The 13,770-nt window shown below is 37.3% G+C and overlaps 2 protein-coding genes and 1 non-coding gene across 4 annotated transcripts; 1 reads left to right on the forward strand and 2 right to left on the reverse strand.

The window, feature by feature from the left end:
* Positions 1-2,017: 2,017 nt before the first annotated feature.
* Positions 2,018-2,118, reverse strand: LOC125217314. Its single transcript, XR_007175726.1, has one exon. It is a non-coding gene; the product is annotated as a U6 spliceosomal RNA (small nuclear RNA).
* A 2,069-nt stretch (positions 2,119-4,187) lies between these two features.
* On the forward strand, positions 4,188-7,897 carry LOC125212759. Of its 2 annotated transcripts, XM_048113007.1 has the most exons (4): positions 4,188-4,505; positions 5,320-5,429; positions 6,409-7,430; positions 7,578-7,897. In XM_048113007.1, exons 2-4 carry the CDS (start codon positions 5,424-5,426, stop codon positions 7,624-7,626), a joined length of 1,077 nt encoding a protein of 358 aa, XP_047968964.1. In that variant the 5' UTR covers positions 4,188-4,505; positions 5,320-5,423; the 3' UTR covers positions 7,627-7,897. The 2 variants fall into 2 exon arrangements, with proteins under 2 accessions (XP_047968964.1, XP_047968963.1); XM_048113006.1 differs by lacking the exons at positions 4,188-4,505; positions 5,320-5,429 and having other exon boundaries at positions 5,443-7,430.
* A 126-nt stretch (positions 7,898-8,023) lies between these two features.
* LOC125212758 (3-ketoacyl-CoA synthase 10-like) lies at positions 8,024-11,174 on the reverse strand. The gene is made up of 3 exons (XM_048113005.1): positions 10,690-11,174; positions 9,168-9,793; positions 8,024-8,776 (listed from the first exon to the last, which is right to left on the reverse strand). The coding sequence occupies exons 1-3, from the start codon at positions 11,101-11,103 to the stop codon at positions 8,221-8,223; spliced, it is 1,596 nt and encodes a 531-aa protein (XP_047968962.1). The 5' UTR covers positions 11,104-11,174; the 3' UTR covers positions 8,024-8,220.
* Positions 11,175-13,770: the final 2,596 nt, after the last annotated feature.

Below are 13,770 nucleotides of genomic sequence, written 5' to 3' on the forward strand. Positions count from 1 at the left end.
TAAGACGTGATGGTTCATTTTCTTTCTGCATCCTGTGCAGTGATTCCAGAACTGCGATGCGTGCGTGCATCAAATTAATTCACTCTAAACTAAAAAACATACGGAGTAATAAAATTTCAGTTGTTGAGCGACTGTGATATGTCACTATATATTATCACCATCTTAATTCATCATAATTAATGCTCCACGCTATCCATCATATTAATAACAAAAAAATAAAAACAATTCATAGTTGATACTGCACACTGCTATCACCTAATATATAACCCCACGTCGTCTCAATACAACATAAATATATATAGATTAATAAAAATATGGAGTATACAACAATAATTTCGTTTTTAGATTAATAGATTTATATAAATTACATATCATGTTCAATTCTAATAACCAAATTAATAATCAATACGTAAACCAATAAACAACGTAACAATACTACTATAAAACCCAAATTCTTTTTCAACGTCAATATAATTTCTTTTCGGTGCTTCAACTTAGCCAGTGGACAAAAAAATTTCGTCCAAATGTTATATAATGCTTATACAAACTTAGATACACACCAACAAAAAAATAAAAAATAGTAAAATGAATACCAATTTTAATTTAAGTTATTTAACTAGGCCAGATAATGTATTAACACTTAACACAATTGGGCCTTCTTTGGGTGACCATTCCAATTTCCAGCCGTATCGTGTTTCGATTGATGAAAGATTAAATTGTGCATTAAAGCACTTTCCTGTTATAATACAAGTATCTTCGTCTACTACCAATATATTTGTAGTGGACTGCATGACTTTAATGTAAATATTGGTCAAAAGTTCAATTACGACAATCTATCTTAATCTTCCTTTATAATCTTCATAATTAGATTGTATTTCATAACAAATCATTTTACTTTCAACCCTGTGCCTAATTTAATCCTCGACAATTTCTATTATAACTTCGCGTATTAAATACAATTTTAATGCGCAAATGATGAAGTGAAAGATAAAAAGAGAGAGGATAGTGGAAATAGTATTAGTGGAAAATGAGGTCTATATTACTGTAAATGTAATTGAATTTTCAAAATCAGAATGTTCATATTTTTCAGGGACAAACTAAAAAAAAGTATAGGAAGTATTATTTTATCTAACGAACTGAATACCACCTTCGTATAAATTGGATAATTTGAAAAATATAAATAGAGTTTAGTTTTATTATTAACCTAGAAGGTCGTTTTTGGTTGGTTAAATAGACAGGTGAATAGGAAAGGAGGGCAAGGGCGGTGCATGGTTGTATAATTCGTAAGTGGGGAAAACTCAAATATATAGATGATAGTAATTTATTATTATATGGTCCCCTTAAATTATAATGTCACACCCCCACTTATACCGGAAAGTGACCTTACAGTTTGTCATTTGAAAGTGACTACCTCATTCAATGCCCATTCATAATGTCTTCAATTTCTCAATTTTCTCAAGGTTCAGCTTAAATTAATTTAGATCTTCTGTTTGTTAGATCTTCATTTACGGAGAATAATGTTTTAGTTTGCTTATATTCATTACATATTTTAGCATGCAATTGAAATAAAAATTTGGAATATACATTTGTTACAAAATCTGGAGTACTATATTTCCTTGATATATATTTCATTTTAACATATCCCTACATATATATTTAACATATAACTACTCTTCTTTTAATTTATTAAAATTTGAAGCTTCTTCTAATTCTTATAACTAACTTGGCCGCGCTCTCATTTGCTAAACTAGATAGATACATACAAGCATTACGTATTTACGTACAAGCATTAGTGTATTTAAAAAAATATATATAATTTATTAGAATCCATTATATGTAAAAATCGAATCTATATTTATAATATTTTTAATAAATATGCTGACTTCTTAATTTGTCATATAATTTAATAATAGAAATTTCAAAACTCAAACAAATATGATTTAAATTTTTATTCATGTCATATATATATATATATAATGCTCCGCTAGTCCTTCAGGCTGACCATCAATCTACCCGGATAAGCTATTTCTCAATCTATTGGTATCATCCTTCCTTGCATAGAGGTCACACTAATCTTCTTTGTATCTTTCTAATTTTATCAAATGCTCCCGAAGGGACATTGGGACAACCTCCTGGATCAGCCCATATAACACGCCGACCATTTCGCAATTTGGTCGAAGAACCTAGATATGATTTCCGAGTTATGAAAAGTTGACCCTAACCTTTTATTTTTCCTACTCTCTCCGTCCCACAAGAATATGCACTCTTTCCAATTTAGTCCATCCCATAAGAATATGCACTTTCTAAATTTGAAAACTCTTTTCTCTCTAATGAGATGAGACTCATTCTCCACTAACAATCCTTTTATTACTTTTTGTCTATACCTCTCCCATACTTTACTAATTTTTTATTATAACCTGTGTTGAACCCAAAGTAGTGTATATTCTTTGGAGACAGAGGGAAGTATTATTTTTTCAGGTTTAACTCTTAAATTTCAAGTTGAATCTGCATCGCTATTTATGACGCAATTGCTTTAGGGAAATACCATTTCTTAACAATCACTTATGATGTATTGCTTAATTAAGTAAATTGATGTTACATATACTCACTGATGTTATTGAGATTTATTCCACAACATTAACGTCGAAGTTGGAGTTCATGCAAAGTAGAGTTGACATTTGCAGCATTTTGACAGCTCTAGGTCCTATTATACACTGAAGCATATAAGTAAAACAAGAATCCCACTGTAAAAATGTAAACAAGATCTGAATTCTGGACCACAATTTTTCCTTTTGTCTAAATCCATATTTATTTACGTAACAGCCAACTGATTTCACAACGTTAAGGGACCACCTTTTCACTTAATTACATTTAATAAATGAATAGTACATGCATATTATTCATTAGTTGAAATTTGAGAGCATGAAGATATACTGACGGTCAATTCAGATTTTACGTTAGTTTTACGTCAAGTTAGATTTTACAGACCAACGGGTTTTAGCACAGTTCGCAGCGCGGAGCTATAGTTGCCTTTAGGTCACGAGTTCAAACCCGCCACCCACTGGGAGACTTCCGGCCTTAAACTGCAAAGCCGGCCGAACAAGATCAATTCGGAACACCTGTGGTCAAAAAACCAACTGGAAGACCTTCTGTCCTATTCTGCAAGCCCGACATTACAAGATTAGTTCAGAGATTAAAAAAAAAAACTTTTACGGGTCTCGTCTTGCGAGGCTGGTCCCCCTCTTCCCATGTTTTATTAAACGTACCAACCAACTAATAAATTATGTATCCTATAATAATAATAATAATAATAATAATTAAAAAAAATATGTGTTATACACAAAATGTATGGGAATTAAAAGGAGTGATTAGGGAAGAAGTGGCATGGTCTATGCAGAATTACTACTAGACAAGTACTTCATTTATTGTTTAATGACATGCAAACCTTAATTCACGTACGTAATGAAAAATGAAAATTCATGTTTACAACAACGTAGCATTAGAAAAGTGTAGTAATCCATATTACTACAAGTACATCTTATTACTAAAATAAACTATATTTTCATTTAATCATATTACTTTTAACTGTATTTTTTATTTACGTTTCTATCGTGTCGGGGTGTGAAATCCCGGGACAATGGAATCGCCTTTCAAATACTTCCTCCATCCATGAAAAATAGTCCAATTTTGCCATTTTAGAATGTCCACAAAAATTAATTTAATTTTTAAAAATGGAAAGTTTGTGTCTTCTACTTTATCTATTTTCTCTCTCTTCTTTTACACTTTACCCATTTTTTCTCCTCTTTCTTTAACTTTATCTATTTTTTCTCATTCTCTCTTGTTTTATCAATTTTAGAAATTTTTTGTGGACGGAGGAATTGTAAGTGATCTAAATCAATTAATTTGCATATTGTTGTAATTTATTGCCTACTATATTAATTTCAATAACGACGACATGACGATTACACGATGACTCTCTAAATTTGTCGACTTTGATAATATTGCCTCCTCTATTTGACTCATCGTCTAACCCCTTATTGTTTATGTATTTATCTAATTAATGATAATCAATAGATCAAAATGAAAGTAAGTAACAAATTAAACAATATATAAATATTGAAACAAGTTTTTATTTTTTCCTAATAAGTAAAGTTTTCATCTTGTTATTAATTTGGGGCTTACAGATACCCTTACTCTACTCTCCTCCAGGCTCCAGCTAAACCACAAACTCCATATCTTAGAAAAGAGCAAATCACAAAATTTGATCGGTATCTCCCCACATCTTGGCAACTTGATTCACATCAAGTTTCTCTCATCATCACCATCACAAAACAATATAATAATTGAATACAGACATTTTCGGCAGCGGCGGTGTGAAAGGAATCATACGCGTATGAATGAATATTTATTATACAGTTATGGCGGAAAATGTTGTGGAACCATTCCATTCGTCCAAACCACCACAGGCGTCTGCGGCGGAACCGGATTGGTCGAAGCTGCAGCAGGTTTTTTTATTTTTCCTTCTTTTTTTTTTTGTAAAAATAATTGGGATCATTTTTTTTGGATATTATCCAGTGGCGCCGCACCTTTTCTTTTACTGCTTCATTATTTTATTTGATGTCTTATGTCAATCCATATATTTTCGTCTTTGAATTGGAAAATTTTGGGAGATTATTAATATTTTCGGTATGAGGTTAAGATTTCTTATATTTACTGTTGCATTCCTGAGAAGAATTTAAAGTGAAAACATGAATTGTTCCAAAAATTATATGAAAATCTCATACTATAAATCTGTAGAAAATACCACTAGAAATTTCTAAAAACAGGTACCAAGGAGGAAAATGGAGATAGAGTTAAATTTTATTAATGTAGTAATTAATCATTCAATTGGAAAATGGAAGGACTTGCAAAGATTGGTGGTTAATTTGGATAACTGATAACTCATTGGTTGCTTCTGGATGCTGCAAAAATGCAGTTGATTGAATTTTGTATTTAGCAGAAAATTAGTAGCATTTCTTTTTTATGTACCAAAGAATGGATCACATAACTTGGCTCAACAGAATTACTGAAACATTATCTGCTCTGTTTGTATCACACGAGTTCAAACTCAAGTTGGTTTGCTATTTTGATTGATAAAGTCTGGATATTGTGTAAATTAGCATTAGACCAGAAGCAATTGAGAAAAAATGTTTCTTCAAGAAATAGCAATTAATATGATGCTGTTGAGGGTTATTACAGTGTGTAAATAACTTATAGTATTTCTTTTAGATTCAGAAATGTATTCGAAATAGTAACATACTATAATTGTTTTTGCAACAGGTGCTGCCGCGGAGCCATTGTAAAACACTCATAAACCAATAAGCCAAAAAGCTGTTTAGGGGGAAAGGAGCATGAAAGCAAATGACAACTGAAACAATGAGGGGATGAAGGTATGGACCTTTTCTGTCCTATTCAGTCTGTTTTTATGACTTTATAAATGGTCCAAGTTCGTTTCATCAACTGACTTAATCATGTTGAGCAATTAAAAATATTCAAAATATTGAAAGTTGAAGAACAACATTTCATATTGTTACATGTTCAAAAATACATTATTTTCGCCGTCCTGTCTGTTTCTGTTGCCTTCATTCTGATCTTCCCAGAGCTGGTCTTATTGCATATGGAAACTACTCGAAATCTATAACTGTCTTATTATGGCATGGTAACATTTCTCTTTGTTTGAATGTGAACTTGATTCATGTGTAAAATACTATGCCGTCAATGTTGATGCCCCAAATTCATTCTACTACTTAAGCCAAGAGTCAAACAAAATTAAATTTGAATGGTTATTTTGATAGGATGTGCTTGCCTTCAAAAGCATGAATTGTTAGTTAATAAAAGAAAAGTTGGTCCTTAGAAGCATTTCTCGAGGATTAAATAAAAATAGGACTGTGAAATTCGTTGGTAGTCAGGAATCTGGTAAAAAGCAATTGAAGATGACTTTCTGCAGCAACAGGGCAAAATCAAATGTGAAACTTCCTCTAACTACCTACTGAATAGTGTCTTCCCCACAGATAAAAAGAAAATTAGAAACCTAGTTGTTTGCCAAAATAGGGAAAATTCCAAGAGAATTTAAAAGCCTAAACTGTGTTGCCAGCTATTTATAACACCCACGAGCACCTCTTCATCCTACCTGTTATCTGCATTCTATGCTTCAGCCCTCAGAAAAGCTAAAGCTTGATTTTCTAGACCCACCTTACCTTCTCTTCATCCTTCCAATCTTCTCTTTTAATTTCCAAACTTGAAAAAAATCTTGTTAGTTAGAGAAATATGAGGGGTAAGTCTTCTTTGTCAAAGTCTAAAAATGGTGGAGTTGAAACCGAGAATGAGCCTCATTTGTCGGGTGCTTACATTCGAAGCCTTGTTAAACAGTTATCCTCTTCCTCTTCAAAAACCAAAGATTCATCCAGTTCCAGCTTAGAGGGAGATGGGAATTCGAGCAATGAAAGCTTGTTTGGAAGTAGCTGTGATGGATTTTCTGATCAGAAAAAAGAAAAATCCCCTCCGCCGCCTCAACCACACAAAAAGCAAGTAAGGAGACGGCTGCATACCAGCAGACCCTACCAAGAGAGGCTGCTGAATATGGCTGAAGCGCGGCGAGAAATCGTCACTGCCCTTAAGTATCATAGAGCAGCTATGAAAAAAGCCACTGAAAGACAGCAGCAGCAGCAAATGGAGATAACCTCCCAAACTCAGGTGTTTGAGCCTTCATCTCATCATTTTTCTTTAGAACAAGAAGACAAATTGAAATTCAGGAGAAATCCAAGATTTTATGCTTCAAATTCCTCAATTCCTGATAAATTCCCAAGAAGTTATCCTGATAATTTCTCCCAATCACCGGGATTTTCATCTCCGTATTCTTGGTCCATTTCTCCGATTGCACCACCACCACTACCACCTGTCCAAGAAAATTTCAACTTCACACTGCCTAGCCAAACACTTGGCCTCAATCTAAATCTTCAAGATTTTAACAACTTGGATTCCACTTTCCTCAGTAGTACAAATCATTCATCAATTTACTCATCCTCATCCCCATCAACCTCTTCCTCCCCTCTTTCAGCCACCACCGAGGAAATTCCATGCATGGGACCACCAGCTTCGGTGGCTGAGTTTGGAGATTCCGGTTTGCATGCTGTGATGGATGATAAGGAGATTGCTGAGATCAAGTCAATTGGAGACCAATACCAGATGGAGTGGGATGATACTTTGAACTTGGTGAATTCGGCTTGGTGGCTCAAATTCTTGAAGGCAATGGAAATCACACCTGAGAATCAGAGTGTTCAGGATTTCCCATTTGATGAAGTCATGGAGTTCCCAGCCTGGCTCAATGCGAACGACGGCTGCTTGCAGGATGTGAACTCTGATAATTACTTTGAAGATCCTGCTTTGCCGTGGTAAGAACTAGTTTGTGTCTGCATTCTTACAAATTTTGACTTATTATCTTATAATTTCAGTCTTTTTATATCTCGCATGACTCTTTTCCTTGAATGTGAAAATGATTTGTTGTCTTTTTTTTTCTCTCTGTTTTTCAAATTTTGCAGCATGGATATCGGAGAAATCGAAGGGATGGATGGTGACTGGTTAGCCTGAGAAAGATTGATTGTTCCTTTTTTCGCATAATAATCAAATCGCCGGTAGCCTTCCCGTCCTCCTCCTGCCCACCGCTTGGGCACCTGGAGCTTATAAAATACTTATATTTTTCCAAATATTTCGAATAAGACTTGTCTGCCTGTGTAACCAAATCAGGCAATCCAATTTTTTGTTGATTGAAGTTGTAACATAGTACTCCATTTCTTAGTAGTTTGTAATTGCAAAAATCCCATTTTCAAGCTTAATATAATACAAGGAAAATCTGATGAAACTCTGCGTGTCACATATTCTCTCCTTTCATCCCTGTGTTTCTATCTTTCTGATAAAGAGGCTATGAATGTAATGAAGATGCATAAAGATGATTTGTTTTGAAATATTGTTTTCTTACTTCTTCATCTATTCAAACACAGTTTCAAGTCCATTAGGCATTATCCAACCAGGTAAAATACGTACACAATTTCTTTTCTTGTCATCCACTCATGTCTATAACGACTCCTTTTCCTTCCAAAGTAAAAACCAAAACTAAAAAAAAAAGAATGGAACGTACACAATGTCTTTGCAAAGTATTGGAATAGTGTAATGAAAACAAATCATCTAAAAAACCCCATTCCCCTGCACAGGATACCTGTGGATGCAGTCGACCCAGGGGCCAGTCTCGGGCCTCCGGCTCCTCCTCAGCGACTTCCAGACGATGCTGTTGCACTTGAAACCCGAGCCAAACGACAGCTGCCAGACACGATCCCCTCTCTTGACCCGCTCCTTGGCCTCGAGGTAGGCCAGCTCGTACCAAATGGAGCTGCTGGAGGTGTTGCCGAACCTGTGCAGAGTGGCGCGGGATGCCTCGAGATTCTCGTCGCTGAGCTTGAGGTTCCTCTGCAGCTCGTCCAGCACGGTCTTGCTGGCCGCGTGCATGCAGAAGTGCTCGAACGCAAGCTTGTAGTCGGGGATGTAAGGCTTGGGCGGCTGCGGGCCGCCCATGACCGTCTTCCAGACAAGCGTCGAGAGGAAGAGGAGCTGCTCGGAGAACGGGAGGACTAAAGGCCCCAGCGTCGTGATGTTCGTCTTGATCGCGTCGCCTCCGACCTCCACTAGGTCTTTGCTGATTTTAAGCCCCTTGTGCTTCTCGCTGTCCTCTTCTTGGTGCACGCTCCTGTTTTCATACAATATTGTTAGAAATGAACCACTCACCTCCTTAAAAGACCTATTTTTTAATGCAATTAAGAACGCTAATCTTTGTTTTTATATATACAATCGCTTACGAAAAACATCTTGATGTCCAAACTAAAATTAGGGATGCAAATAGAAGTGGCCTATAAAATAAAATATTAACATAATTTGTCCATAATCTAGTGACACTTTTTTTTTCATCCTAAATTGTACTCCCTTCGTCCCACCATAATTGAGGCGCTCATTTTGCGCACAAAATTTAAGAAATTGATCATGTCCTTCCCAGGGTACCAATTAAATTTCAACGCAAATTAATTGTTTCACCCTCTATTTTTGTGTCCTTAAAAGATAAGTTTTTTTTATAGTGACAGTACCTGAAGCTGCGGTCGTCTGCACCCTTGTGGGTGCGGACGATGTGCTCTAGGCTGTACTTGGCCCTGCGGCCATCGCGGCGGCGGTTGGAGAGGAGGACAGCGGAGCAGCCCATACGGAAGTAGCAGTTGGGGATGAGCATGGAGCGGTCCTTCCCGGGGTACCAGTTAAACCCGACCATCTCGGTGCTGACGACGACGGCGTAGTTGTTGGGGTTGGCCTGGAGCATGTCGCGGGCGAGGTCGAGGGCGATGAGGCCGGCGCTGCAGCCCATGCCGCCGAGGTTGAAGCTGAGGATGTTGCCCCGCATCTTGTAGTGGTTGATGATCATGGCCGAGAGGGACGGGGTCGGGTTGAAGAGGCTGCAGTTGAGCACGAGCACGCCCACGTCCTTGGGGCGTAGGCGCGTCTTCTCGAAGAGCTCGTCCAGGGCGCCGAAGATCACGGCCGAGGCCTCCGTGCGCCCCTCCTTCATCGTGGCCGTGTTCTCCCCCGACCCGATGGATTTCGGGACGTATGTCTCGTCGCCGAGGCCGGAGGAGTCGAGGATCCGCTTCTGGAATTCGAGACTGGCCTCGTCGAATTTGCCGGATTTTCGAGCGAGTGAGATGAATTCATCTTTTGTTACCTGCATTAGTAGGCATTGTTTGTTCATCAAATGAGTTTGCTATGTGTTTATTGAACCATAAGCCAAATAAATCAAGAAAAACAATGAAATTTTGTCTTTTACACACTTTTTGAATTCTAAAAATGTAACTCATGAATTTTGAGATTTTCGCAATTATCTATCCTTATCTTTTCGGTGAGTTATGCTCTGATGTGGCAGCCGGTTTAAAACATGTGGATAAAAAAACGGTGTTAGACAACACGTCTAATTAAGTTCAAAATGTAATTTTGTTCACGTGTTTTAAATCGACTGCCACATCAGTGTACAATTAACGGAAAAAGGGAAGGATGGAGGATGAGATAATTGCTAAAATCTCAAGATTTGAAAATTATCGGGCATACTAAAATTTGGCAATATTTTGTGATTTATATGATAATTTGCCTATGGATTGTAATAAATTTCTTCCAAAGTAAAAATCTACAAATTAAAATTTAAAAAAATAAAAAAATGAACTAATAGTCCATTTCTAAGTTATCAAGCCTTTTCAATCTCTTCCTTAGTAAAAGAGACCAAAAGTTTAGCATTTGTCGAGATCTATTTGATAATTTGCCCATATTTTTATAAAAATTCTCTGCTAAATAAAAATCTACAAATTAACAATTTCTGATTTATGAAGACTAATCTGTTCTTCCTAAATAAAAGAGACTATTCCTGTAGTAGTATATACGTAGCACTTCATTTTCGGTCTAAACATAAAGTGACAAAATTCTTCTAATTCCATTATGTCGACCAAGCCAATTTGGAATCCAAAATGCTTCGCAAACATAAAATAAAATAGAATTGGCATAAATTAACACAATCTAATCCTAAAACAACACAATTCATACAAATCGGATTATAAAAAAAAGTGATGGTACCTTATAATCGTGGCTAGGTTTGTAGCAAGCAAAATCAACAAGATAAATGGAACGCGGCCGCGAGAGGAAGTAAACCGAGAGCGTGAACACAAAGAGAGCCACGAACGCGACGACGGTGGCGAGGTCGTAGCCCGCGGTGCTGTCCCATATCCTCCGCCACACCTCCTCCCTCCTCAGGCTCCCGACCTCCGCCCCGAACACCAGCAGCAGCACCGGCACCGTCGCCAAATACACCCCGTGATTCATCAAGTAGTGGTAACCCAACCTCACGTATTTGAGGTTGACCGAATTCACAAACTCCGGCAGCCTCCGCCTCACCCTCACCGAGAACGTCATCGACCCGGCATCCGGCCCCGTTGGCTCGATGCCTCGGTTCACTATCTCCGTTGATAGCATGTCGTGCTCTCGAGCCATATCGATCGATCAATTAGGAATTTTTTTTTTTTTTTTTGGCTTTGTAGTATTTTTTTTTTTTTTGGGGGGGGGGTTGGATTAATAGGATTTTGGGATTGTAATAAAATGGTGTGGTTGGATGGTTATGGAGATGAAAGAGTTGTGTGTATTTATTATGGGAGTAGGGTGGTGGGAGGATTAAATGTGAGCACAAAAGTTGGTTGGTTGGCTTTCAAAACCAACATTTAATTCTTGCATTTATGATAAGTAGTTCGAATCATGACATCTTTTTCCCTTCTGGCAATTTCGTATGAATTTGGGATCTCATTTAGTAGTATCTGTTTTCATCTGTGTTTTTAAGGAAAAATTACGTCGAGTTTTGACGGATGGACGTTTCTCCATTGTGTATGTTGTCTACCTTGTTCTAAGAGAACTTTATTACGTGAGATAATTAAATTGTTGAAATCATAATGTACGTATGAACTTGCAAAAATAAACGGAGATTTCCCTTATTGGATCATTGTCGAGTATGAAATCACACAAGTAGAAATCGAACTAGTTTTCGTGGCACTATCTCCCGAACCTTAGAGAGTGCAATTGCGGGTATAGGATTTATTTTTATTGTTTGTGCATATCATAATCATTTTAAATCAGTTTTCGCTTCAATTCCGGGTTTGGGATTCACTCGGATTTGATTTTAGGTTAGAACTGCTTAAACGAGTAATTTGTTATCGGTTAAATGAGGAGTAATTGAATTGTTTCGCATCAGTTAAATTGGCGGTTCCGGGCCCGGATCAAGTGGATTCGGTTTTTGGTTCTACTTGAGCAACCGTATTAAATTTAAATTTTAAGTTGATCCTAATTTTATAATTGTAATGATCAATAATGTCAATAATATATATATAAATAAAATGAGAAGAGATACAATAACATGTGTTCGTGTAGCCAAGCGGTACAACACCACACCTCACATGCTGGATGCCTAGGATTGAGGCTCTCCCAACAACAATATTTATTTTTTAAAAATGTAACATTAATCGGGTAGAACCGGCCAAAAATGCTTGAGTTCTGATTCCGGTTCTTGTAGTTTTGGTTAACCAATCAATCGATTTGGTTAGGAACCGAACCGAAGGCCTACTTTTAGTAACATTCAATTTGGATGTTATAATATGGAGGCTTGAACCGTCTCCTAAATGGCAGTGCTAAAGTCATTGGGTTTGCTCATTATGATTTATGGGCGTAAAGCCCTAACACAACATAAATTTAGATGCTTGAATTAATCAGCTGAATATTGTAGATACTATAATTACCTAAAGGGAAAAAGTGTAAGGCATTTGAATTATTAGGTTCTATTTATAACCGAAACCTATGGAACTTTTATTGTGACACATGGAGTAATTTTTAGTAGACCATTAATAACTTATTGCGTGCGGCACACATATTGTAAATAGTGCTAGTTTTAGGTGTTATACTACAATATAAGAACTTCAACAACATGGTAGAGTAGAACAAATCTTTAATATTTGGAGCCCAAATTTACATTTTTCCTCTGTGCAATCAGAATCCGAACTGCATAGAATTTCACAAATCATTAGTGTTAATTAACCTTCGATTTATTCTTATACTTCTCAGTGTTCTCAGTTCTCACCATATGCTAAAACTAGTGTAATCGTAAACTAAAAAAAATCTAAGAAGAAAAACAAATATGGAGTAATAGTATTAGTATATATCACAAGTTGCAGTGGAAAATCAGTGTCGGAGTGGTTATATTGATTATGTAGAGCGCAATAAATGGTTGCACGATATTGATTTTTTCCAGTCTCTAAACCTAAATTGTACGCCGTCTCATAATAGATGGCAAAATGACATGGGATTTTACGGGATAAATTATATTTCGTCCTATAATAAATGGCATAGTTGAAGAATGACATGGGATTTTACTGGATGTTGTTTTGTGTATAAGGTGGAAAGAGAAAATAGTATTCCCTCCGTCCCTAAAGAGTATGCACTATTTCCTTTTTTCGTCCGTCCCCAAAGAATATGAATTTTCAATTTTGGAAACTATTTTCTCTCTATGAGCATCCACAATGGGGCGGACGATGCGTCGCGGACGATGGCACCGCCGTGTCGGGCTCCGCCACCAAGAAGAGGCGGCCCAAGGCACGAGCCCAGAAGTTGCCGCAAATGGCTATGTGTGAAGAGTTCGCCCCGGGAAGGACGAACTACGCCGCGGACGAATCCTTCGTCTTGACAAGATGTTGGATTGATGTGTCAGAGGATCCGGTGTTCGCCAACAACAAGAAGGTTACGGCATATTGGGAGCGCATCGCCAAAAAGTACAACGAGGCCAAGCCGCCCCAACGAGGCAAGCACTGGGATCAAATCAAGAAGCATGTCAATCTGTTCGCGGGGAAGTACGACAAGTGCGAGAGGGAGCAGGCCAACGGCGAGAGTTTGTCGGATGTGCGCGACAAAGCGGTGAGATCGTACACGTCATTGTACGACGACTTCAAGCACTACCAGTCCTGGGCGATCTTGAAGGAGAAGCAGAAGTTCGTTGGTGGTATGATTCCACAATCGACGGTGGCGAAGAAAAGGGCGTCGAAGCGCACCTTCGCTGATTATACAAGCAGCGAGAGCGGCACGTCTCCAATGGACCTCAACAATCCGATGTTCGAGGATGAGAGT

The sequence above is a fragment of the Salvia hispanica genome, chromosome 3 (genome assembly GCF_023119035.1).
Source record: "Salvia hispanica cultivar TCC Black 2014 chromosome 3, UniMelb_Shisp_WGS_1.0, whole genome shotgun sequence".
Lineage (NCBI taxonomy): Eukaryota > Viridiplantae > Streptophyta > Magnoliopsida > Lamiales > Lamiaceae > Salvia > Salvia hispanica.

Bases quoted from the DNA above. Each gene is read 5' to 3' on its own strand.
- LOC125212758 (XM_048113005.1), bottom strand. From the start codon at position 11,103: ATGGCTCGAGAGCACGACATGCTATCAACGGAGATAGTGAACCGAGGC. The intron at 9,794-10,689 runs GTACCATCACTT...CTACTAATGCAG, and splicing joins AACCTAGCCACGATTATAAG to GTAACAAAAGATGAATTCAT. The intron at 8,777-9,167 runs GTACTGTCACTA...GTATGAAAACAG, and splicing joins GCAGACGACCGCAGCTTCAG to GAGCGTGCACCAAGAAGAGG.
- LOC125212759 (XM_048113006.1), top strand. From the start codon at position 6,307: ATGAGGGGTAAGTCTTCTTTGTCAAAGTCTAAAAATGGTGGAGTTGAA. The intron at 7,431-7,577 runs GTAAGAACTAGT...CAAATTTTGCAG, and splicing joins GAAGATCCTGCTTTGCCGTG to CATGGATATCGGAGAAATCG.